The sequence below is a fragment of the Nerophis ophidion genome, linkage group LG03 (genome assembly GCF_033978795.1).
Source record: "Nerophis ophidion isolate RoL-2023_Sa linkage group LG03, RoL_Noph_v1.0, whole genome shotgun sequence".
NCBI classification, from domain to species: domain Eukaryota; kingdom Metazoa; phylum Chordata; class Actinopteri; order Syngnathiformes; family Syngnathidae; genus Nerophis; species Nerophis ophidion.
The window spans coordinates 9,784,148-9,811,413 of NC_084613.1; the positions used below are offsets into that span (position 1 = coordinate 9,784,148).

Below are 27,266 nucleotides of genomic sequence, written 5' to 3' on the forward strand. Positions count from 1 at the left end.
GACAAATGTCACAATTTTTGCATTAAAAAGTAATAATTTTACATAAAAAGTAAGCATTTTACAAGAGAATATTGCAAAATTACAGAAACAGAACGAACGTGAGATATTGTCCCCAATTTTATGAGAAAAAAGTCGACACATTGTGAAAAAGACTGATTTTACCATATTTTTCAGAGTATTAAGTCGCTCCGGAGTATAAGTCGCACCTGCCAAAAATGCATAATAAAGAAGGAAAAAAAAGATATATACGTCGCATTTTTTAGGGAAATGTATTTGATAAAACCCAACGCCAAGAATAGACATTTGAAAGGCAATTTAAAATAAATAAAGAATAGTGAGTAACAGGCTGAATAAGTGTACGTTATATGAGGCATAAATAACCAACTGAGAAGTTGCCTGGTATGTTAACCTAACATATTATGGTAAGAGTCATTCAAATAACTATAACACATAGAACATGCTATACCTTTACCAAACAATCTGTCACTCCTAATCGATAAATCCCATGAATTCTTATACGTCTAGTCTCTTACGTGAATGAGCTAAATAATATTATTTCATATTTTACGGTAATGTGTTAATAATTTCACACATAAGTCACTCCTGAGTATAAGTCGCACCCCCGGCCAAACTATGAAGAAAAACTGCGACTTACAGTTTGTAATTACTTCTTAATCTTCATTATTTACTTCAAGTCTTTACAGTTTGTCTCAATATACATATCTATTCCTTTATTTTCAACACATTTTGACCAATTTCTTACGCACACTTGTTATTTCATATGTTGACCAGATTGGGGGTAGGGGAGCACTTTTAAAAGCGACACACACTCGAATTGAAAAATCCGACCTTCTGGGGACCTCCCTCGTTTTGATGGATTTCCCCACCAGGGGGTGCAAATGAGACATTCTCTATTAGACGCAATGTCCTCACTTGTTCACACCTCCTCATATGGAAAAGTTGATATAGAGATTTATTGAAAGCGTTAAATAAAATAAAAAAATAATAATTTGACCTGTTTTAATGACTGAGACCCTTTATATCAGGGGTCACCAACCTTTTCGATTAATGCGAAGGGCTACCAGTTTGATACACACTTAAATAAATTGCCAGAAATAGCCAATTTGCTCAATTTACCTTTAATAAATAAATCTATATATTTAAAAAAAAAAAAAAAAAGGTATTTCTGTCCGTCATTCCGTCGTACATTTTTTTTCCTTTCACGGAAGGTTTTTTTGTAGAGAATAAATGATTAAAAAAAACACTTAATTGAGCGGTTTAAAAGAGGAGAAAACACAAAAAAAAATGAAAATTACATTTTGAAACATAGTTTATCTTCAATTTCGACTTTTTAAAATTCAAAATTCGACCGAAAAATATGAAGAGAAAAACTAGCTAATTCGAATCTTTTTGGAAAATTAAAAAAATAATTTACGGAACATCATTAGTAATTTTTCCTGATTAAGATTAATTTTAGAATTTTGATGACATATTTTAAATAGGTTCAAATCCAATCTACATTTTGTTAGAATATATAACAAATTGGACCAAGCTATATTTCTAACAAAGACAAATCATTATTTCTTCTAGATTTTCCAGAACAAATTTTTTTAACACATTCAAAAGACTTTGAAATAAGATTTAAATTTGATTCTACAGATTTTCTAGATTTGCTAGAATATTTTTTTTGAATTTTGATCATAATAAGTTTGAAGAAATATTTCACAAATATTCTTCGTCGAAAAAACCGAAGCTAAAATGAAAAATTTAATTAAAATGTATTTATTATTCTTTACAATAAAAAAAAAATAATACTTGAACATTGATTTAAATTGTCAGGAAAGAAGAGGAAGGAATTTAAAAGGTAAAAAGGTATATGTGTTTAAAAATCCTAAAATCATTTTTAAGCTTGTATTTTTTTTCTAAAATTGTCTTTCTGAAAGTTATAAGAAGCAAAGTTAAAAAAATAAATGAATTTATTTAAACAAGTGAAGACCAAGTCTTTAAAATATTTTCTTGGATTTTCAAATTCTATTTGAGTTTTGTCTCTCTTAGAATTAAAAATGTCGAGCAAAGCGAGACCAGCTTGCTAGTAAATAAATACAATTTAAAAAAATAGAGGCAGCTCACTGGTAAGTGCTGCTATTTGAGCTATTTTTAGAACAGGCCAGCGGGCGACTCATCTGGTCCTTACGGGCGACCCCCATAAGTCGCTCCTGAGTATAAGTCGCACCCCCGGCCAAACTTTGAAAAAAAACTGCGACTTATAGTCCGAAAAAGTTATTTTTTGTTTGTAATTACTTCTTAAACTTCATTATTTACTTCAAGTCTTTACAGTTTGTCTCAATATACATATCCATTTATTTTCAACACATTTTGACCAATTTCTTACGCACACTTGTTATTTCATATGTTGACCAGATTGGGGGGAGGGGAGCACTTTTAAAAGCGACACACACTCGAATTGAAAAATCCGTCCTTCTGGGGACCTCCCTCGTTTTTGATGGATTTCCCCACCAGAGGGTGCAAATGAGACATTCTCTATTAGACGCAATGTCCTCACTTGTTCACACCTCCTCATATGGAAGCTGCTTTCCCTCCTCGGCGTCTCGAGAAGGGTAGAAAATACAAGAAGGCGGTCAATCCTCAATGATCAGTCAATCACCGGGTTGGTGTATGTTCGAAAAGTACTTTATACGAACGTTTTGCGATATGAAATGTCGAGTTAAATAAGCGTTTATGTGGTCTTTCCGGAATTTGTGCTGGGACACATCTTCACTTCAAAGTGACCGCCACGATAACGTGTAGTTCGTACTTCCTGTGAGTAGATACGACTTTATTCTTCAAGTAAGAAGCCAAAGCGCATTAAATTCACCTACGGGCCAGAATCCGAGGTCAGGTCTATGTTTATGTTTATGTTTTTGTTACTGCTTCAAAGGACGACACTAATATGAAATGTCACAGGGGTGTTGTTTGTATATAAGGGGGCTAGGTGGGCTTTTCTTTCTTTATTTATTTGTTTCTATTTATTTCTATTGAGTGTCAACCTTTTTGAGTTATTTCCCGCTTATGCCTAACAGCAGGGGTGTCCAAAGTGCGGCCCGCAACTAATTGTTTTCCGGCCCGCCACACATTCTGGAAATGCTATTGCAAAAAAAAAACAACACTTAAAAAAAGGGAAATGAGGCGAAATCTAACGAGAAAAAGTTGCAATGTTTACACAAAGCTGCCATTCAGGTTGTTGTTTTTTTCTTTTGATCCAAAAAAAAAAGACAAAAAAAATCTATGTTATAATTAGTTATTTTCAAGGCTCCAATTACTTCAAGTATTTCACTTTAAAATGTTTTGTGTTGTAAATATTGCATACAGTGGGGCAAAAAAGTATTAAGTCAGCCACCGATGGTGCAAGTTCTCCCACTTAAAATGATGACAGAGGTCTGTCATTTTCATCATAGGTACACTTCAACTGTGAGAGACAGGATGTGGAAAAAAAATCCAGGAATTCACATTGTAGGAATTTTAAAGAATTTATTTGTAAATTATGGTGGAAAATAAGTATTTGGTCAACCATTCAAAGGAGGTTTTGGCTCAAAATCTCACGATACATGGCCCCATTCATTCTTTCCTTAACACGGATCAATCGTCCTGTCCCCTTAGCAGAAAAACAACCCCAAAGCATGATGTTTCCACCCCCATGCTTCACAGTAGGTATGGTGTTCTTGGGATGCAACTCAGTATTCTTCTTCCTCCAAACACGACAAGTTGAATTTATACCAAAATGGATTGGGAGAATGTCATGAGAATGTCAACCGAACTTTTTGGTATAAACTCAACTTGTCGTGTTTGGAGGAAGAAGAATACTGAGTTGCATCCCAAGAACACCATACCTACTGTGAAGCATGGGGGTGGAAACATCATGCTTTGGGGCTGCTTTTCTGCTAAGGGGACAGGACGATTGATCCGTGTTAAGGAAAGAATGAATGAGGCCATGTATCGTGAGATTTTGAGCCAAAAACTCCTTTGAATGGTTGACCAAATACTTATTTTCCACCATAATTTACAAATAAATTCTTTAAAATTCCTGGATTTTTTTTCCACATTCTGTCTCTCACAGTTGAAGTGTACCTATGATGAAAATTACAGACCTCTGTCATCATTTTAAGTGGGAGAACTTGCACAATCGCTGGCCGACTTAATACTTCTTTGCCCCACTGTATATTGTGTGGTTGCCATATTAAAAACAAAGTTTTATTTGACAAAAGAGCATAAAACAAACAAAATAAATAGTTCAAACGGAAAATCGATAGATTTTGAACCTGTAACTTATGTGTTGAAAGTAAGAGAAAAACTTGATAAAAATGTATCACTTTATGAGTGGGGCGCCCTTTGGATCCCAAATATATTTATTGGTATTCACTGTTATTACTCAAAAAATATAACGTAATTAAAATCAATGGTGTCCTGCATTATTGATCTTTTAGGGCTTTAATTCCTTGCATATTTCAGTTTTACTATTAAAAAAAGTAGTTTTTGACAGAAAAGCCATAAAACCTTTTTTTTTGTATTACTTTATTGCAACTTGAAGTTGATATAGAAATTTATTGAAAGCGTTAAATAAAAAAATAAAAATAATAATTTGTTTTAATGACTGAGACCCTTTATATCAGGGGTCACCAACCTTTTCGATTAATACCAAGGGCTACCAGTTTGATACACACTTAAATAAATTGCCAGAAATAGCCAATTTGCTTGATTTACCTTTAATAAATAAATCTATATATTTTAAAAAATGGGTATTTCTGTCCGTCATACATTTTTTTTCCTTTTACGGAAGATTTTTTTGTAGAGAATAAATGATGAAAAAAAACCACTTAATTGAACGGTTTAAAAGAGGAGAAAACACAAAAAAAATTAAATTTAATTTTTAAACATAGTTTATCTTCAATTTCGTCTTTTTAAAATTCAAAATTAGACCGAAAAATATGAAGAGAAAAACTAGCTAATTCGAATCTTTTTGGAAAATTAAAAAAATAATTTACGGAACATCCTTAGTATTTTTTCCTGATTAAGATTAATTTTAGAATTTTGATGACATGTTTTAAATAGTTTAAAATCCAATCTGCACTTTGTTAGAATATATAACAAATTGGACCAAGCTATATTTCTAACAAAGACAAATTATTATTTCTTCTAGATTTTCCAGAACAAATTTTTTTAAAGAAATTCAAAAGACTTTGAAATAAGATTTAAATTTGATTCCACAGATATTGTAGATTTGCTAGAATATTTTTTTTGAATTTTGATCATAAGTTTGAAGAAATATTTCACTAATATTCTTCGTCGAAAAAACATAAGCTAAAATGAAGAATTAAATTAAAATGGATTTGTTATTCTTTACAATAAATACAAAAATACATTTACTTGAACATTGGTTTAAATTGTCAGGAAAGAAGAGGAAGGAATTTAAAAGGTGTTTAAAAATCCTAAAATCATTTTTACGGTTGTATTTTTTCTCTAAAATTGTCTTTCTGAATGTTATAAGAAGCAAAGTAAAAAATATAAATGAATTTATTTAAACAAGTGAAGACCAAGTCTTTCAAATATTTTCTTGGATTTTCAAATTCTATTTGAGTTTTGTCTCTCTTAGAATTAAAAATGTCAAGCAAAGCGAGACCAGCTTGCTAGTAAATAAATACAATTTTAAAAAAAATAGAGGCAGCTCACTGGTAAGTGCTGCTATTTGAGCTATTTTTAGAACAGGCCAGCGGGCGACTCATCTGGTCCTTACGGGCGACCCCTGATTTAGGTCCCCAGGACCCTTAAAGGTAAAATAATAATTTTAAAAAATCCATACATTTTGTTGTGGTTTGAAAATGACAAAATATCCAAACGCTTTCATTTTTCCATGTGCGGCCCTCAGTGGAAAAAGTTTGGACACCCCTGCCTAACAGAAAAAAAAAAAAAAAAAAAGTTGTAATTCTCTCGCCAGGTTTGTTGCACACAATGGACGTGTTAATTTATTTCTGCTCCTCGTTTTTCGAGTCGCGTGCGACCTAACTTATTATCCGCCGCCGCCCCTTTAGGCGTGTTGTGGGGTAGACTGAGCAGCGAGTCCTCTTCTTGGCTTAGGACCCGTTTGGCGGTCTCTAGGATCCCCCCTGCTTGCATGTGTCCTTGCTATGCATTTATGTGGCTTGCCAGTTAGACCCAGCAGTTTTTTGTATTTTTTTTATACATCATGTACTTTTTTTACTTGTCCCTTTTAATAAAAAAGTACTTTTTGTGAGTTTTATGGACGTACATACCATGTCAGTTTTGTCTCAACATTACCCAGCCAATGACATTATTCAATCAATCAATCGATCAATCAATGTTTACTTATATAGCCCTAAATCACTAGTGTCTCAAAGGGCTGCACAAACCACTATTAAATAAACTGCAAGGACGAGATATTTAACATTCCGACTTGGAAAACTTTATTGTATGCAAACATTAGCTCATTTTGGACGTGTTTCAAAAAAGCTGGCACGTGTGGCAAAAAAGACTGAGAAAGTTGAGGAATGCTCATCAAACACTTATTTGGAACATCCCACAGGTGAACGGGATATTTGGGAACAGGTGGGTGTAAAAGCAGCTTCACAAACAAGGACGGGGCATACTGTTTAAGGACATTTTCTCAACCAGCTATTGCAAGGAATTTAGGGATTTCACCATCTACAGTCTGTGATATCATCAAAAGGTTCAAAGAATCTGGAAAAAATCACTGCAAGTAAGCCATGATATGACTGACTTTTGATCCCTCAGGCGGTACTGCATCATAAAGCGACATCAGTGTGTAAAGGATATCACCACATGGGCTCAGGAACACTTCATAAAACCACTGCCAGTAACTACAGTTGGTTGCTACATCCGTAAGTGCAAGTTAAAACTGTACTATGCAAAGCCAAAGTCATTTATCAACAACACCCAGAAACGCCGCCAGCTCATCTACAAACCCTGTTTCCATATGAGTTGGGAAATTGTGTTAGATGTAAATATAAACAGAATACAATGATTTGCAAATCCTTTTCAACCCATATTCAGTTGAATATGCTACAAAGACAACGTATTTGATGTTCAAACTGATAAACGTTTTTTTTTTTGTGCAAATAATAACTGTAGAATTTGATGCCAGCAACACGTGACAAAGAAGTTGGGAAAGGTGGCAATAAATCCTGAGAAAGTTGAGGAATGCTCATCAAACACTTATTTGGAACATCCCACAGGTCAACGGGCTAATTGGGAACAGGTGGGTGTAAAAGCAGCTTCCATCAGTCGTTCACAAACAGGGACGGGGCGAGGGTCAGCACTTTGTCGACAAATGCCTCAGCAAACTGTTTAAGGACAACATTTTTTCAACCAGCTATTGCAAGGAATTTAGGGATTTCACCATCTACGCTCCGTAATATCATCAAAGGGTTCAAAGAATGTGGAAAAAATCACTGCAAGTAAGCCATGATATGACTGACTTTTGACCCCTCAGGCGGTACTGCATCATAAAGCGACATCAGTGTGTAAAGGATATCACCACATGGGCTCAGGAACACTTCATAAAACCACTGCCAGTAACTACAGTTGGTCGCTACATCCGTAAGTACAAGTTAAAACTCTCCTATGCAAAGCCAAAGTCATTTATCAACAACACCCATATAAACGGAATACAATGATTTGCAAATCCTTTTCAACCCATATTCAGTTGAATGCACTACAAAGACAACATATTTGATGTTCAAACTGATAAACATTTTTTTTTTTTGCAAATAATCATTAACTTTAGAATTTGATGCCAGCAACACGTGACAAAGAAGTTGGGGAAGGTGGCAATAAATACCGATAAAGTTGAGGAATGCTCATCAAACACTTATTTGGAACATCCCACAGGTGAACGGGCTAATTGGGAACAGGTGGGTGTAAAAGCAGCTTCCATGGAACGCTCAGTCGTTTACAAACAAGGACGGGGCGAGGGTCACCACTTTGTCGACAAATGCCTCAGCAAATTGTTTAAGGACAACATTTTTCTCAACCAGCTATTGCAAGGAATTTAGGGATTTCACCATCCACGGTCCGTAATAGGTTCAGAGAATCTGGAAAAAAAATCTCTGCAAATATGCCATGATATGACGGACCTTGGATCCCTCAGGCGGTACTGCATCATAAAGCGACATCAGTGTGTAAAGGATATCACCACATTGGCTCAGGAACACTTCAAAAAATCATGTCAGTAACTACAGTTGGTCGCTACATCTGTAAGTGCAAGTTAAAACTCTACTATGCAAAGTCATTTATCAACAACACCCAGAAACGCCGCCGGCTCCGCTGGGCCCCGAGCTCATCTAAGATGGACAGATGCAAAGTGGAAAATTGTTCTGTGGTCTGACGAGTCCACATCAGTGTTGGAGCCACATATGTTGCCGTCCGAGACTGTTGAACAACTTGAGCTGAATTCCACTTCAAAAATGTGTCTCCTCAGTTCCCAAACCTTTACTGAATGTTGTTAAAAGATTTTTTTATTTTCCTATTATTTTTTTAACAAGTCCGGAATAAATATTCACAATACAATTTAGTGACTTGAGTCTATGAATATAACGTCGCTTTAGTGTTGTACCATTTAAATCTTTTATGTTAATATTTGCTTTTCGCGTTATGTAACTCTTGAGCGTTAATTTTTACGTAATGACGTACATTTGGTGAGAACAGGAAGATTAAAAACTGCAACAACGGAAATGACGGATCTCATGACCGGAAGTTGATCCTTATTAATTAGATTTTAAGTTTTTAATCTCATAATTCTCACTTTTTATCTCATAATTTTGATTAATTTCATTAAATCAAATTCTTTATCCCATAATTGTGGCTTTCTTATCTCATTCCTATGACTTTTTACCCAATAAGTTCGATTTTATCATCTCATAATTACGACGTTTTTATCTCGTAATTTTGACTCATATCAACATTTCAAAAATGTTTATCCCATAATTGTGACTTTATTATCTCATAATTATGCCTTTTCATCCCATAATTTCGACACAATTACGACTTCTTTTTAATCTCGTAATTTTGATTCATATATCATTTTCAAAATGGTTGTCTCTTAATTGTTATTTGTTTGTTTTCGTTTTTTAACTTTCCTCTTATTTTTTAACATATCCGGAATAAATATTTACAATACAATTTAGTTACTTGAGTCTATGATCATTGCGTCATTCCAGCCTAGCTTTATTTACATATTTGTTGTTAATATTTGCTTTTCACGTTATGTAAAGGGGAAGGAAAAAAATGTAACAACGGAAATGACAGATCTCATAATTATAACTAGGGACCGAATGTCCCTTTGGGACAGAGGACCCTATTGTATTTCTAAGGTTTTATTATTATTATATCGCCACCTCTTTGAGCTGTAATTTGACCCCCTTAACATGCTTCAAAACTCACCAAATTTTACACACACATCAGGGCTGGCGAAAATTGCCATCTAATAAAAAACCAAACCCCAAAACTCCAAATTGCGCTCTAGCGCTCTCTAGGAAAAAACTGACAAAATTGCTTGTAACTTCCGTTAGGAATGTCTTAGAGACATGAAACAAAAACCTCTATGTAGGTCTGACTTAGAACTACATTTCATAAAATGACATTTTTCAGAAAAAATCAACAGGAAGTTGGCAAACACCCCTTCAAAACAAAAGTTTCCTAAAAAATCTAATTTTTGCCTCTTTGTGCTGTAATTTGACCCCCTTAAAATACTTCAAAACCCACTAAATTTTAAACACACATCAGGACTGGTGAAAATTGCCATCTAATAAAAAACCAAACCCCAAAATTTAAAATTGCGCTCTAGCGACCCCTAGGAATAAAACACAGACAAAACTGCTCCAAAGAAGAAAGCACAGACAAAACTGCTTGTAACTTCCGGTAAGAATGTCTTAGAAACATGAAACAAAACCTCTATGTAGGTCTGACTTAGACCTAGATTTCATACACTGACCTCCTTCAGCAATAATCAACAGGAAGTTGGCAAACACCCCTTCAAAACAAAAGTTTCCTCAAAAAATGTCATTTTCGCCTCTTTGAGCTGTAATTTGACCCCTTTAAAATGCTTCAAAACTCACCAAACTTGACACACACATCAGCACTGGCAAAAATTGCCATCTAATAAAAACCAAACCCCAAAACTCAAAATTGCGCTCTAGCGACCCCTAGGAATAAAACACAGACAAAACTGCTGCTAGGAAGAAAGCACAGACAAAACTGCTTGTAACTTCCGGTAGGAATGTCGTAGAGACATGAAACATTATTATTATTTTTTTTTTTAAATGAATGAAGTAATATTTATGAAAGTCCTGGGCAAATTGAGGCCCGGGGGCCACATGTTGCCCGTTAAGCTTTTCAATCTGTCCCGCCAGACATTCCCAAATATATTTTTTTAGACTGCTTTTAACTTCTGGTATGAATGTCGTAGAGACATGAAACAAAAACCTCTATGTAGGTCTCACTTAGACCTACATTTCATTCACTTACATCCTTCAGCAAAAATCAACAGGAAGTTGGCAATCACCCCTTCAAAACAAAAGTTTTGTAAAAACCCCTCACCTTTTTTCTAACATTATCTCCTCTGAGCGCGTTTGTTGTGTTGGCTTCAAACTCGCACAGGAAGGAGATAGAACCCTTCTGATTAAAAGTTGCGCGAAGAGTTCTTCTAACTGCTTCGTTTTTGATATTACGAGCCTTCAAAGAACGGCTGCGCTGCTCCCGTCTCAAGATGGCCGCTTAAAAGCAGGAAGCACCAGCGTGACCACACAATGCAGAGAAGGTAGGTACTGTGCAGGTAAAGATATGTTGACTGTGTGAAAGGAAGAGGCATCCGTTTGACTCCAGGATACAGAGAAGGTAGGTAATGTGCGGGTAAAGATATGTTGTCTGGGTGATGGCAGGAAGCACCAGCGTGTATGGGTGACCCCAGGATGCAGGGAAGGTAGGTAATGTGCAGGTAAAGATACGTTGAATGGGTAAAGGCAGGAAAAACCAGCAAAAGTCGGTCCCGTCCATCGCTGCTTGCAGCTTTAATTTGACTTGGTTTTTATCTCATAATTTTAACATTTTTTTCATAATTTAGACTTTTTCTCGTAATTTCGATTTATATCAACATTTCAAAAATGTTTATCCCATAATTGTGACTTTATTATCTCATAATTATGCTTTTACGTCCCATTATTTCAAGTTTTTTATCACACAATTACAACCTTTTTATACATAGCAAAATTGCAAAATGCTTATCTCCTAATTGTTGTCGTTATTCATTTGTTTTAGGTTTTTTATTTTCGTCTTATTTTTTTCAGCCTGGAATAAATATTTACAAAACAATTTAGTTACTCGAGCCCATGATCATAACGTCGCTTTAGTTCTTACGTAATGGCGCACATTTGGGTGTGACGGGAAGATAAAAAAAATGCAACACCGGAAATGACGGACTTGACCGGAAGTGGACCCAACCCGGCGTAAATTTTTTTTTTATTGAACAACAAACACATTTATAATTCACACAAATAAAGGCAGGGAAACAAAAGAAAATACATTTAAGAGTATGAAATATTGATAAATAAATTACATTTCAAAACTCCGCTCCACCACAACGTGTCACCACTTCCGCTCGTAGCGCCTTCAAAATAAGAGCTCAAGGCATATACTGTATAGCAGTTTATAGCCGGAACTGAACATCACAAAGAGGCAAGTCCATAAAAATAGGTTACGATATTAATAAAAAATATGGGAAACAAAAGACGAAAAGGGCTACCCAAATCACTTAAATTTTTTTTTTTTTTTTTTTTAACAGATCTATTAATTTAGGGGCGTTTGTACTGTAACGTGAGGTTGTTTTTTTTTTTTAATATTCTAAAAATAGCAACAATTCAAAAATCCTTTATTAATATATTTATTGAATAATACTTGAATGTAAGTTCATAAACTGTGAAAAGAAATACAACAATGCAATATTCAGTGTTGACAGCTAGATTTTTTTGCGGACATGTTCCATAAATATTGATGTTAAAGATTTTTTTTTTGTTTTTTGTGAAGAAATGTTTAAGTTGATGATTACTTCTATGTGTAGAAATCTTTATTTATAATTGAACCACTTGTTTATTTTTCAACAAGTTTTTACTTATTTTATATCTTTTTTTTCCAAATAGTTCAAGAAAGACCACTATAAATGAGCAATATTTTGCACTGTTATACAATTTAATAAGTCAGAAACTGCAGTAGTTAATACTGTGATCAATGTTAATTACAAACTAAATGTGGGATATAAATAATGATGGAAGTATAATTGTTTGTATATAGTATATAATTGGTTCAAAGGTTCAGGGATATTTCACATGCCTTGACTGGGTATTGATAGATTGATACTTTTATTATTAGATTGCACAGTACAGTACATATTCCCTACAATTGACCACTAAATGGTAACTCCCGAATAAGTTTTTCAACTTGTTTAAGTCGGGGTCCACGTTAATCAATTCATGGTATATAATCGACCAGTATTTATGTTGTGTAAACAAAGTGTATTTATAATATGTCGTGCAAAGGTAAGTTCATCTTGTTAAGGCAGGGGTCGGGAACCTTTTTGGCTGTGAGAGCCATGAAAGCCAAATATTTCAAAATGTATTTCCGTGAGAGCCATATCATATTTTTTTAACACTGAATACAACTAAATGTGTGCATTTTTAAGTAAGACCAACATTTTTAGAGTATAATAAGTCTCTTATTATTTTTAATAACATTGTTATTCTGAAGCTAACCAATAATGAATAAAATGTCATGTCTGTTGATCATGTTTTTGTTTGGCCATGTGCTGTTTGTCCTTTGGATTCTTTAAGTTCCTGTTTTTTTCCACTCCCTTGTCTGGTTTCCTTGGTTACTCATTTTGTTCACCTGTCTTTGGTGGACCAAACGCCCGCTCACCTGCTTCCCGAGCACTAATCAGAGGCAGTATTTAAGCTCGTCTTTGCCAGTCAGTCGCCATGGCGTCAATGTGATCTTTTGTTGCTCTGTGCTGACTTGTTTCATGCCTTGCCATAGTTTTGTGCTTCATGCCATGCCAAGTAAGTTTTGTTTGATTTATGTTCATAGTCTGTTTAAGCGTTAGCTTTGTTCCTTAGCCCAAGTTGTGCCTCCGCTGTGAGCGATTTTTGTTTGTATCTTTTTTTCATGTTTTTACCTAAATGACACGTCCCGAGTAGTCCGTCTGCCTTCTTGGAGAACGACCCTGCAGCAAGCTGCGACCCCCGCATCGTGACATAAAATACTTCTTACCATTAATGCGACTTCTTGAACAGGTGCGGTAGGAAACGGATGGATGGATTTAAATGCATGAGAATGTTTTATATTTTGCACGTTATTTTTAGCACTGTGATTACCAGCGAAATTCTTCATAATTATCTCGTTAAGCAATGTCAGCTAAGATTTATCTGAGAGCCAGATGCAGTCATAGGTTCCCTGCCCCTGTGTTAAGGGGTTGGAATTGGGGGTTAAATCACCAAAAATGATTCCTGGGCGTGGCACGGCTGCTGCCCACTGCTCCCCTCACCTCCCAGGGGGTGATGAAAGGTGATGGGTCAAATGCAGAGAATAATTTCGCCACACCTAGTGTGTGTGTGACAATCATTGGCACTTTAACTTTAACTTCACTATGTATTGGACATTGTTTATAGGGCGCAATAAGTGTTCAACTTCAGCCTGAACCCTTTCGGTCTGCAACATTTTCAATTCATGAATGTACAACTGTTTATTTATTTTTTGTCTGACCGAAGAAATAATCTAAAAAAAAATGTAAACAATAATCATTCCCTAAGGTTCGATTGATAATTGTAAATTTTACAATTATGGGAAAATAAAGCAAGTCAAACCTGCTCGAAGTCATATCCTTCCTTGGTGGTCCATGGAACCCGCAAGACGACAGCATGAGTCCGTCACAGCAGCATTTAACAGTGAGCTGCCTCTATTTTTTAAATTGTATTTATTTACTAGCAAGATGGTCTCGCTTTGCTCGACATTTTTGATTGTAAGAGAGACAAAACTCAAATAGAATTTGAAAATCTAAGAAAATATTTTAAAGACTTGGTCTTCACTTGTTTAAATAAATTCATTAAGTTTTTTACTTTGCTTCTGACTTTCAGAAAGACAATTTTAGAGAAAAAATACAACCTTAAAAATTATTTTAGGATTTTTAAACACATATACTTTTTTACCTTTTAAATTCCATCCTCTTCTTTCCTGACGATTTAAATCAATGTTCAAGTAAATTTATTTTTTTTATTGTAAAGAGTAATAAATACATTTTAATTTAATTCTTCATTTTAGCTTCTGTTTTTTCGACAAAGAATATTTGTGAAATATTTCTTCAATCTTATTATGATTAAAATAAAATAAAAATATTCTGGCAAATCTAAAAAAAATCCGTAGAATCATATTTAAATCTTATTTCAAAGTCTTGAATTTCTTTTAAAATGTTTGTTCTGGAAAATCTAGAAGAAATAATGATTTGTCTTTGTTAGAAATATAGCTTGGTCCTATTTGTTATATATTCTAACAAAGTGCAGACTGGATTTTAACCTATTTAAAACATTTCATCAAAAATATATGTTTATTGGGAGAAATCATTAAGATGATCAGTGTTTCCACAAAGATAAATACCATTAATTATTAATAATAACATAGAGTTAAAGGTAAATTGAGCAAATTGGCTATTTCTGGCAATTTATTGAAGTGTGTATCAAACTGGTAACCCTTCCTATTAATCAGCACCCAAGAAGTAGCTCTTGGTTTCAAAAAGGTTGCTGACCCCTGATGTAGGACTTATTTTCATAAATCAACATTTATGTAGATTTTTTTTTTTTGCCTGGAGCATAATAATGTGGACAAACATTTCTACGTTACAGTCGTTTATAAAAATATTTAAAAAAATGCCTCAACGGAAATGACGGACCTCATGACCGGAAGTAGGTACAACCCGGAACGACTTTGTTTTGATTTTTCAGTCAGCTGTCAGCAAACTCTTCACGCCGCCGATGCTACCTTTTAATTCCTTTTAACGATATTAGCGCTATTTTTTTTTTTAAATCCATTCTGCTAAACTTGAGGTACGTAGTCTTTATTTATGTGACTGGCTTGGCATTTTGAGTTAAGTTCGCTTTCCATTTGAATGGCTGCGCATTCATTGCTATAATATCAAGATAGACGTTTAAATGATGTTAAATAATGTTAAATAATGTTCTCCATCACACACAGACTACAGAATTGATGATTTAGACCAAACTGTGCCGTCATTTAATTGTGCAACTTCGGTAGACACGTTCACTTCTACTCCGTTTCCGGCCCATCACTAAATAATGTCCCTGTTGCAACACAAACCATTGTTCATAGGGAACGCATGTCTTACAGGCCTACTGAAATTAGATTTTCTTATATAAACGGGGATAGCAGGTCCATTCTATGTGTCATACTTGATCATTTCGCGATATTGCCATATTTTTGCTGAAAGGATTGAGTAGAGAACATCGACGATAAAGTTCGCAACTTTTGGTCACTAATAAACAAGCCTTGCCTGTACCGGAAGTAGCAGACGATGTGCTGAACATTGTTTACAATCATGGCCACCAGCAGCGAGAAAGCGACGATTTCTCCATTAATTTGAGCGAGGGTGAAAGATTCGTGGATGAGGAAAGTGAGAGTGAAGGACTGGAAAAAAAAAGAAAAAAAAGACTATACAGTGGGAGCGATTCAGATGGTATTAGACAGATTTACTAGGATAATTCTGGAAAATCCCTTATCTGCTTATTGTGTTACTAATGTGTGTGTGTGATTATATGGTCGAACCTGTACAACCTTAAGGCCGCTATCTCTCCGCTCCGCCAGGGCGTATACATACGTGACGTTCAAACCCAGTTTCCATTTGAGTTGGAAAACTGTGTTTGATGTAAATATAAACGGAATACAATGATTTGCAAATCATTTTCAACCCATATTCAGTTGAATATGCTACAAAGACAACATATTTGATGTTCAAACTGATAAACTTTTTGTTGTTGTTGCAAATAATCATTAACTTTAGAATTTGATGCCAGCAACACGTGACAAAGAAGTTGGGAAAGGTGACAATGAATACTGATAAAGTTGAGGAATGCTCATCAAACACTTATTTGGAACATCCCTCAGGTGTGCAGGTTAATTGGGAACAGGTGGGTGCCATGATTGAGTATAAAAACAGCTTCCCAAAAAATGCTCAGTCTTTCACAAGAAAGGATGGGACGAGGTACACCCCTTTGTCCACAACTGTGTGAGCAAATAGTCAGACAGTTTAAGAAAAACGTTTCTCAAACTGCAAGAAATTTTGGAATTTCAACATCTACGGTCGGTCCATAATATCATCAAACGGTTCAGAGAATCTGGAGAAATCACTACACGTAAGCGGCATGGCCGGAAACCAACATTGAATGACCGTGACCTTCCATCCCTCGGACGGCACTGTATCAAAAACAGACATCAATCTCTAAAGGATATCACCACATGGGCTCACTGAATACAGTTTGTCGCTACATCTGTATGTGCAAGTTAAAGTTCTACTATGCAAAGCGAAAGCCATTTATCAACAACATCCAGAAATACCGCCGGCTTCTCTGGGCCTGAGATCATCTAAGATGGACTGATGCAAAATGAAAAAGTCTTCTGTGGTCTGACGAGTCCACATTTCAAATTGTTTTTGGAAATATTCGAAATCGTGTCATCCGGACCAAAGGGGGAAGCGAACCATCCAGACTGTTATCGACGCGGCATAGCTCGGTTGGTAGAGTGGCCGTGCCAGCAACTTGATGGTTGCAGGTTCGATTCCCGCTTGTGCCATCCTAGTTACTGACGTTGTGTCCTTGGGCAAGACACTTTACCCACCTGCTCCCAGTGCCACCCACACTGGTTTAAATGTAACTTAGATATTGGGTGTCACTATGTAAAGCGCTTTGAGTCACTTGAGAAAAGCGCTATATAAATATAATTCACTTCACTTCAAAAGCCAGCATCTGTGATGGTATGGGGGTGCATTAGTGCCCAAGGCATGGGTAACTTACACATATGTGAAAGCACCATTAATGCTGAAAGGTACATACAGCTTTTGGAACAACATATGCTGCCATCTAAGCGCCGTCTTTTTCATGGGCGCCCCTACTTATTTCAGCAAGACAATGCCAAGCCACATTCAGCACGTGTTACAACAGCGTGGCTTCGTAAAAAAAAGAGTGCGGGTACTTTCCTGGCCCGCCTGCAGTCCAGACCTGTCTCCCATGGAAAATGTGTGGCGCATTATGAAGCGTAAAATACGAGATCGGAGACCCCCGGACTGTTGAACGACTGAAGCTCTACATAAAACAAGAATGGGAAAGAATTCCACATTCAAAACTTCAACAATTAGTTTCTTTAGTTCCCAAACATTTATTGAGTGTTGTTAAAAGAAAAGGTGATGTAACACAGTGGTGAACATGCCCTTTCCCAACTACTTTGGCACGTGTTGCAGCCATAAAATTCAAGTTAATTATTATTTGCAAAAAAAACAACAAGTTGATGAGTTTGAACATCAAATATGTTGTCTTTGTAGCATATTCAACTGAATATGGGTTGAAAAGGATTTGCAAATCATTGTATTCCGTTTATATTTACATCTAACACAATTTCCCAACTCATATGGAAACGGGGTTTGTATGTAAGAAGGTGCGCTTGTTTTACGTCTCTGTGAGAAGGAGAGGCAAGAAAGAGTGAGAAGTGTAACGCCCGCAGCTAAAAGCAACCGCGTGCGAACGTATACTCCAATATCACGATATAGTCACTTTCTATATCGCACAGACAAACCCGCGATATATCGAGTATATGGATATAACACTGAAGCAGCTATAAACCATATAAAATCGTTATTTAGCACTCAAGACCTCAATAGTGTTGTCAGCGTTTTATTTCAGTGACGAGCAGAGGTGGGTAGAGTAGCCAGAAATTGTACTCAAGTAAGAATACTGTTACTTTAGAGATGTATTACTCAAGTAAAAGTAAGGAGTAGTCACTCAAATATTTACTTAAGTAAAAAGTATGTTGTGAAAAAACTACTCAAGTACTGAGTAACTGATGAGTAACCTGATTGTTTAATGATTACGGCAACAAATAAAACATAAAAATAGCAACGAGCAAATTCAGAGCCAGGTATATCGCTTAAGCAACTAAAACAATAAAATAAGGCACATTTAGCCACAATAACTTAACAGCAACGAGGCTCAGTAGGCATTCATTGATTGATTGAAACTTTTATTATTAGATTGCACAGTACAGTACATATTCCGTACAATTGACCACTAAATGGTAACACCCCAATAAGTTGTTCAACTTGCTTAGGTCAGGTTTTACGTGTGACGGTCATGTGACCGCCTGGCTCCGTTTGATTGGTCCAACGTCACCCGTGACTGCATGTGATTGGTTGAAACGCAGGCACGCGTAGATCCTACGTCCATCCCATCCATTTTCTACCGCTTATTCCCTTTTGGGGTCGCTGGCGCCTATCCCAGCTACAATCGGGCGGAAGGCGGGGTACACCCTGGACAAGTCGCCACCTCATCGCAGGGCCGACACAGATAGACAGACAACATTCACACACTAGGGCCAATTTAGTGTTGCCAATCAACCTATCCCCAGGTGCATGTCTTTGGAAGTGGGAGGAAGTCGGAGTACCCGGAGGGAACCCACGCATTCACGGGGAGAACATGCAAACTCCACACAGAAAGATCCCGAGCCTGGATTTGAACCCAGGACTGCAGGAACTTCGTATTGTGAGACAGACGCACTAACCCCTCTGCCACCGTGAAGCCCTAGATCCTACGTTGAAAAACCAAAACAAACATTAATAGATCGATAAAAAAAAAAAGTAGCGAGTGGCGGGCTGAATGTGGACAAATGGAGCGGAGTAAAAGTAGCGTTTCTTCTTTATAAATATACTCAAGTAAAAGTATGTTGCATAAAAACTACTCTTAGAAGTACAATTTATCCCAAACGTTACTCAAGTAGATGTAACGGAGTAAATGTATGACAAAATGTTTAATGTTTAGACAAAGGTGTATATTATATATACTATTATATATATATAGTATTTATATAGGTGTGTGTGTGTGTGTGTGTATGATGGACATATGTGTATTTTGGGTACATGCATTTGTGTATGTATGTGATTATGTGTGTATGTGTATGTATGTATGTGTATATGTATGTATATATATATGTATATATACATATATATATGAATTGTATGTATGTGTGTGTATATATGTGTGTGTACATATGTATATATGTAAGTGTGTGTGAATTTAAATGTATTATATATAGATAATATATAGCATCTACGCAGTTTTATATTAGTGTATTAGGCTTCACGGTGGCAGAGGGGTTAGTTCGTCTGCCTCACAATACGAAGGTCCTGCAGTCCTGGGTTCAAATCCAGGCTCGGGATCTTTCTGTGTGGAGTTTGCATGTTCTCCCCGTGAATGCGTGGGTTCCCTCCGGGTACTCCGGCTTCCTCCCACTTCCAAAGACATGCACCTGGGGATAGGTTGATTGGCAACACTAAATTGGCCCTAGTGTGTGAATGTGAGTGTGAATGTTGTCTGTCTATCTGTGTTGGCCCTGCGATGGGGTGGCGACTTGTCCAGGGTGTACCCCGCCTTCCGCCCGATTGTAGCTGAGCTAGGCGCCAGCGCCCCCCGCGACCCCAAAAGGGAATAAGCGGTAGTAAATGGATGGATGGATGGATGTATGTGTATATATATATGTATATGTATATATATATATTTTTATGTATATATATGTATATATATATATTTTTATGTATATATATGTATATGTATATACATATATATATATATATATATATATATATATATATATATATATATATATATATATATATATATATGAATTGTATGTATGTGTGTGTATATATGTGTGTGTACATATGTATATATGTAAGTGTGTGTGAATTTAAATGTATTATATATAGATAGTATATAGCATCTACGCAGCAACCACTGAACTGAATTATATTTTATATATTAGTGTATAAATTGGCCCTAGTGTGTGAATGTGAGTGTGAATGTTGTCTGTCTATCTGTGTTGGCCCTGCGATGAGGTGGCGACTTGTCCAGGGTCTACCCCGCCTTCCGCCCGATTGTAGCTGAGATAGGCGCCAGCGCCCCCCGTGACCCCAAAAGGGAATAAGCGGTAGAAAATGGATGGATGGATATATGTATGTATATATATGTGTATGTATATGTATGTATATGTATATATATATATATATATATATATATATGAATTGTATGTATGTGTGTGTATATATGTGTGTGTACATATGTATATATGTAAGTGTGTGTGAATTTAAATGTATTATATATAGATAATATATAGCATCTATGCAGCAACCACTGAACTGAATTATATTTTATATATTAGTGTATTATATATTGTAAATATATATTACATATGTATAGGGGTGGGACCTAATAAGTTTACTTCTTCCCACTCCCTTTTGAGCCAATCTTGACATCTACAAAAGATAGATTGGTCACATGTAATGTTTTCAATGTAGGTGTAAAAAATAATGTATTTATATATTTTTTTGTTTGCATGGCTCAAAATAAACCATTCATTCATTAAATGTAGCGCGTTACTACCCACCTCTGGTGAGGAGTGATGCTAAAGTACTTACTCCCTTTTGCAGCCGCCGCCATGGAGGAGCCCACAGCTTCCGGCGTGTTCTGCAGCAGGATGCTGAGCATGGTGAACTCCGAGGACGTCAACGCCATCATCCAGGCTCAGCGACACATGTGAGTAAACATTCCAAGACGCATTCCGACGGGAGTGATTTTCCAATTTTTTTAAAATTGTTTTTCTTTTTTTTTTGTCGTCGACAAGGCTCGACCGCTTCGAGAAAACCAACGAGATGCTCATCAATTTCAACGGGCTGTCGGACGTGCGGCTGCAGCAAATGAACGAGCGCTTCCTGCTGCACACCCGAACGCTGGTGGAGATGAAGAAAGATCTGGACAGCGTCTTCCGAAGGATCAGGTACAGTAAATTGGCGCCGGGAAACGTACAAACAAACCCTTTTAATCACCCCCTGTCTGCTTTTTTTTTTTTTTTTTTGCCACTTTAGGACGCTGAAAGGGAAGATTGGCAAGCAGTATCCGGAAGCTTTTAGTAGTAAGTCCGCATTTTAACTCCGTTTTGTGCCTATCGGATCAAATACAACAAATTGTTCACATTTTTCCCATAAGAAATAATATCAGTTGAATCCATTCCAGGGTAAAACCGTCTCCTTCATGAACTACAAAAACCTGTGAGGTTGTCACCTTGTGTAAATGGCATAGCTCGGTTGGTAGAGTGGCCGTGCCAGCAACTTGAGGGGTTGCAGGTTCGATTCCCGCTTGTGCCATCCTAGTTACTGCCGTTGTGTCCTTGGGCAAGACACTTTACCCACCTGCTCCCAGTGCCACCCACACTGGTTTAAATGTAACTTAGATATTGGGTTTCACTATGTAAAGCGCTTTGAGTCTCTTGAGAAAAGCGCTATATAAATATAATTCACTTCACTAAATAAAAATAGAATACAATGAGTGGCAAAAACTTATATTCAATTGAATAAACTGCAAAGATAAGATATTTAACGTTCAAACTGGTAAACTTTATTTTTTTGGCTCATTTGAATCTGGATGCCTGCAACGGGTTTTAAAAAAAGCTGGCATAAGTGGCAAAAAAGACTGAGAAAAGTAAGGAATGCTCATCAAACACTTATTTGGAACATCCCACGGGTGGAACAGGCTAATTGGGAACAGGTGGGTGCCGTGACTGGGTATAAAAGCAGCTTCCAAGAAATGCTCAGTCGTTCACAAACAAGGAAGGGGGCGAGGGTCACCACTTTGTCAACAAATACCTGAGCAAATTGTTTAAGAACAACTTTTCCCAGCCACCTATTGCAAGAAATTTTGGGATTTCACCATCTCCGCTCCGTAATATCATCAAAAGTCTGGAGAAATCACTGCACGTAAGCCATGATATTACGGACCAGGCGGTACCGCGTCAAAAAGCGACAACAGTGTGTAAAGGATATCACCACATGGGCACAGGAACACTTCAGAAAACCACTGTCAGTAACAACAATTTGTTGTTACATCTGTAAGTGAAAGTTAAAACTCTACTACTACTATTTACCAACAACACCCAGAAACACCGCCGGCTTCGCTGGGCCCCGAGCTCATCAAAGATGGACTGATGCAAAGTGGAAAAGTGTTCTGTGGTCTTGACGAGTCCACATTTCAAATTGTTTTTGGAAACTCTGGACGTCGTGTCCTCCGGAGTAAAGAGGAAAAGAACCATCCCTACTGTTCACTGCGCCAAGTGTAAAAGCCAGCGTCTGTGATGGTATGGGGGTGTATTAGTGCCCAAGGCATGGGTAACTTACACATCTGTGAAGGCACCATTAATGCTGAAAGGTACATACAGGTTTAGGAGCAACATATGTTGCCATCCAAGCAACTTTATCATGAACGCCCCTGCTTATTTCAGCAAGACAAAGACAAGATATTTTCACGTTCAAACTAAGAAACCTTTTTTTTTTTATAAATAATCATTCACTTAGAATTTAATGGCAGCAACACGTTGTAAAAAAGTTGTCACAGGGGCCTTTTTACCACTGTGTTACATGGCCTTTCCTTTTAACAACACTCAGTAAATGTTTGGGAACTGAGAAGACACATTTTTGAATTGGAATTATTTCCCATTCTTAAGTTATTCAACAGTCTCCCTTCTCATATTTTAGCCGTCATATCTCGCTACACATTTTGAATGGGAGACAGGTCTGGACTACAGGCAGGCCAGTCTAGTACCCGCACTCTTTTACTATGAAGCCACGCTGTTGTAACACGTGGCTTGGCATGGTCTTGCTGAAATAAGCAGGGGCGTCCATGCTAACGTTGCTTGGATGGCAACACATGTTGCTCCAAAACCTGTATGGACCTTTCAGCATTAATGGTGCTTTCACAGATGTGTAAGTTACCCATGCCTTGGGCACTAATGCACCCCCATACCATCACAGATGCTGGCTTTTACACTTTGCACCGAGAACAATCCGGATGGTTGTTTTCCTCTTTTTTCCAAAAGACACGACGTCCAGTTTCCAAAAACAATTTGAAACGTTGACTCGTCAGACCGCAGAAAACTTTTCCACTTTGCATCAGTCCATCTTAGATGAGCTCGGGCTCAGCGAAGCCGGCAGCGTTTCTGGGTGTTGTTGATAAATGTCTTGGGCTTTGCATAGTAGAGTTTTAACTTGCACTTACAGATGTAGCGACCAACTGTAGTTACTGACAGTGATTTTCCGAAGTGTTCCTAAGCCCATGTGGTGATATCCTTTACACACCGAAGTCGCTTTTTGACTCAGTACCCGCCTGAGGGATCGAAGGTCCGTAATATCATGGCTTACGTGCAGTGATTTCTCCAGATTCTCTGAACCTTTTGATGATATTACGGACCGTAGATGGTGAAATCCCTAAATTTCTTGCAATAGGTGGTTAAGAAATGTGGTTTTTACACAATTGTCCTGGCATTTGTCGACAAAGTGGTGACCCTCGGCCCGTCCTTGTTTGTGAACGACTGAGCATTTCATGGAAGCTGCTTTTTATACCCAATCATGGCACTCACCTGTTCCCAATTAGCCTGTTCCACCTGCGGGATGTTCCAAATAAGTGTTTGATGAGCATTCGTCAACAAGACTCAGGTCTTTTTTACCACTTGTGCCCGCTTTTTTGAAACATGTCGTAGGCATCAAACTCCAAATGAGCTAATATTTGCAAAAAATACCAACGTTTTCCAGTTCCAATGTTAAATATCTTGTGTTTGCAGTCTATTGGGGCGGCATAGCTCGGTTGGTAGAGTGGCCGTGCCAGCAACTTGAGGGTTCCAGGTTCAATTCCCGCTTCCGCCATCCCAGTTACTGCCGTTGTGTCCTTGGGCAAGGCACTTTACCCACCTGCTCCCAGTGCCACCCACACTGGTTTAAATGTAACTTAGATATTGGGTTTCACTATGTAAAGCGCTTTGAGTCACTAGAGAAAAGCGCTATATAAATATAATTCACTTCACTTATTCAATTGAATATACGTGTATTCTGTTTTTATTTACCATTATTTACCATTTCCACAACGTGACAACTTCACTGGTTTTGGGGTTTGTACTTGGCGGTTGCACTTCACACCCAAGTGTAAAAATAAGTTAGGCATCGTTAAAGGTAAAACAATACTTAATTTTGATAAAGCTGATATTCCAGTGAAGAGATACCGTATTTCCTTGAATTGCCGCCGGGCATATAGTATGCGCCTGCCTGGAATTTCCACAGGGTCAAACTCGTCACGTCACGAGTGACACTTCACCTGTTATCATTTTCAAAATGGAGGAGGCTGATTTCAATACCGGTAATTTGAAATCGAATAAAGGGAAGAAGATTAAGAGCTATTCAGTAGGATTTACGATCCAAGCTATTGAATATGCTAAAAAGAACAGTAAGCAGCTATGTTTTATTGACATACCGTAGCTGCGTGTGTCAAATATGAGTCATTAAATGACTCCTGCCTCCTGGTGGTAGAGGGCGCTAGTGATCCTTCTTGCGACTGCTCGGCTGCAGAAGAAGTGACAATGAATGACATGATATGTGCTGGGACGAATATGACGGACCTTTTATGATGTAACACTCCTATGCCGGCTATGTAAACAACCGGGCTAAAATAAAGCTAAAATAAAAATATTATTTATACAATAACACTTCCTGGTGGCAGCAGTGGGATAAAGAGATCACCCACGGAGCAGAACGGGAAGGGGAGTTGTCCGAGGATAATTCCGTCGTCGCCCGCACTTGAGGAGCCGAGCTAACTGATAGCAGTTTTCTAAACTGGACTTTCAATCGAAGCAGGAGGTAATTGTGGGGCGGCATACCTCGGTTGGTAGAGTGGCCCGTGCCAGCAACTTTAGGGTCGCAGGTTCGATTCCCGCTTGTGCCATCCTAGTTACTGCCTTTGTGTCCTTGGGCAAGACACTTTACCCACCTGCTCCCAGTGCCACCCACACTGGTTGAAATGTAATTTAGATATTGGGTTTCACTATGTAAAGCGCTTTGAGTCACTTGAGAAAAGCGCTATATAAATACAATTCACTAATAAAGGAAGATCTCCATCGAGACAGAGAGACTTTTAAAACTGAAGAAAGATAAGGAAGACTTCCATAAACAAGTTATCGATGGTTTTGATCAGAAGGAGCTGCACATGGACTTCATTTATAAGTAAAGGTAAGACCATAACGACGTTTTTTTTTTTAAAATAAATGTGCTTTTCATGATGGTATCCTTACATCACACTCAAATTTTTACTGCATGCCTTTGGTAAGTGCCGGAGTGAGAAGAGGTTTTAAAATAATTAGCACATGCTTACCTTTACCACATGCCTTTGGTAAGTGCCGGAGTGAGAAGAGGTTTTAAAATAATTAGCACATGCTTACCTTTACCACATGCCTTTGGTAAGTGCCGGAGTGAGAAGAGGTTTTAAAATAATTTGCACATGCTTACCTTTACCACACGCCTTTGGTAAGCGCAGGAGTGAGAAGAGGTTTTAAAATAATTAGCGCATGCTTACCTTTACCACATGCCTTTGGTAAGTGCCGGAGTGAGAAAAGGTTTTAAAATAATTAACACATGCTTACCTTTACCACATGCCTTTGGTAAGTGCCGGAGTGAGAAGAGGTTTTAAAATAATTAGCACATGCTTACCTTTACCACATGCCTTTGGTAAGTGCCGGGGTGAGAAGAGGTTTTAAAATAATTAGCACATGCTTACCTTTACCACATGCCTTTGGTAAGCGCCGGAGTGAGAAGAGGTTTTAAAATAATTAGCACATGCTTACCTTTACCACATGCCTTTGGTAAGTGCCGGAGTGAGAAGAGGTTTTAAAATAATTAGCACATGCTTACCTTTACCACATGCCTTTGGTAAGTGCCGGGGTGAGAAGAGGTTTTAAAATAATTAGCACATGCTTACCTTTACCACATGCCTTTGGTAAGTGCTGGAGTGAGAAGAGGTTTTAAAATAATTAGCACATGCTTACCTTTACCACATGCCTTTGGTAAGTGCCGGCGTGAGAAGAGGTTTTAAAATAATTAGCACATGCTTACCTTTACCACATGCCTTTGGTAAGCGCTGGAGTGACAAGAGGTTTTAAAATAATTAGCACATGCTTACCTTTACCGCATGCCTTTGGTAAGCGCCGGAGTGAGAAGAGGTTTTAAAATAATTAGCACATGCTTACCTTTACCACATGCCTTTGGTAAGCGCCGGAGTGAGAAGAGGTTTTAAATTAATTAGCGTCCCCGGCGGCAATTCAAGGAAATACGGTATTCTTTACAAATGATAATGTGGCGTAAAAGTTGAAGATAAAAACAGGATTTTTCCGCGATGTGCGCCATTTGAAGCCCTAAAAAAAAAAACAACGCTCCTTCACATAGACGTCCATAAGTCGCCAAGCTCGGAGGACGACGACTTGGACCCGGCGCCCCCCAGCGGCGTCACGACGGTTACCTCGGGTCAGAGCACGGACTCCTGCGACACCAGCCCGGACGTGGTCTCGCCCGCCGCCAGCAGGTGTTCCGAAGAGCTGTGTCAGGAAGCGCCGGACACGCCCACCTCCGACGCCCACAACACGGCCGGCCTCCAGGACGAGGGTCCCGACTCTGTGTCTGCTGAGGAGTAACCAGGATGTGTGGATGATGGACTTCACCTTTAATATTGTTGTCTTTTTTTTAAATATATATAAGTATATACTGTGCTTGTCTCTTTACTGTTTGCACACGATACCGTTTTCGTGTTTGTCTGCTTATCATATTTCATCTGAAGGTACTGTTCACACACATTAACACTAGAACACCCAGGATTTTTTTGCTCCACCTAGGTTTTATAGGTAGAAAAGCCAAATGGCTGCTTTCTGGGAGTTCTAGTGTTAACATTGGGGAAGACATCATGTAAACTTCATCCATCCATCCATCCATTTTCTACCGCTTATTCCCTTAGGGGTGGCGGGGGGAGCTGGCACCTATCTCAGCTACAATCGGGCGGAAGGCGCGG

General features: G+C 37.7%; 1 protein-coding gene across 3 annotated transcripts in view; it reads left to right on the plus strand.

Moving 5' to 3' along the window:
- kxd1 (KxDL motif containing 1) overlaps positions 1-26,968 on the plus strand; it is a 35,813-nt gene extending 8,845 nt beyond the window's left edge. Inside the window, exons 1-5 of one of the 3 annotated variants that reach the window (XM_061894214.1) lie at positions 7,537-7,629; positions 20,828-20,933; positions 21,022-21,174; positions 21,263-21,309; positions 26,651-26,968. In XM_061894214.1, coding sequence (XP_061750198.1) covers positions 20,836-20,933; positions 21,022-21,174; positions 21,263-21,309; positions 26,651-26,895 — 543 coding nt within the window. In that variant the 5' untranslated portion in view covers positions 7,537-7,629; positions 20,828-20,835 and the 3' untranslated portion in view covers positions 26,896-26,968. Of the gene's footprint in view, positions 1-7,536; positions 7,630-15,024; positions 15,171-20,827; positions 20,934-21,021; positions 21,175-21,262; positions 21,310-26,650 lie in introns of those variants that run through there. The other 2 variants (XM_061894213.1, XM_061894215.1) reach the window with 2 other exon arrangements.
- The last annotated feature ends 298 nt before the right edge of the window (positions 26,969-27,266 follow it).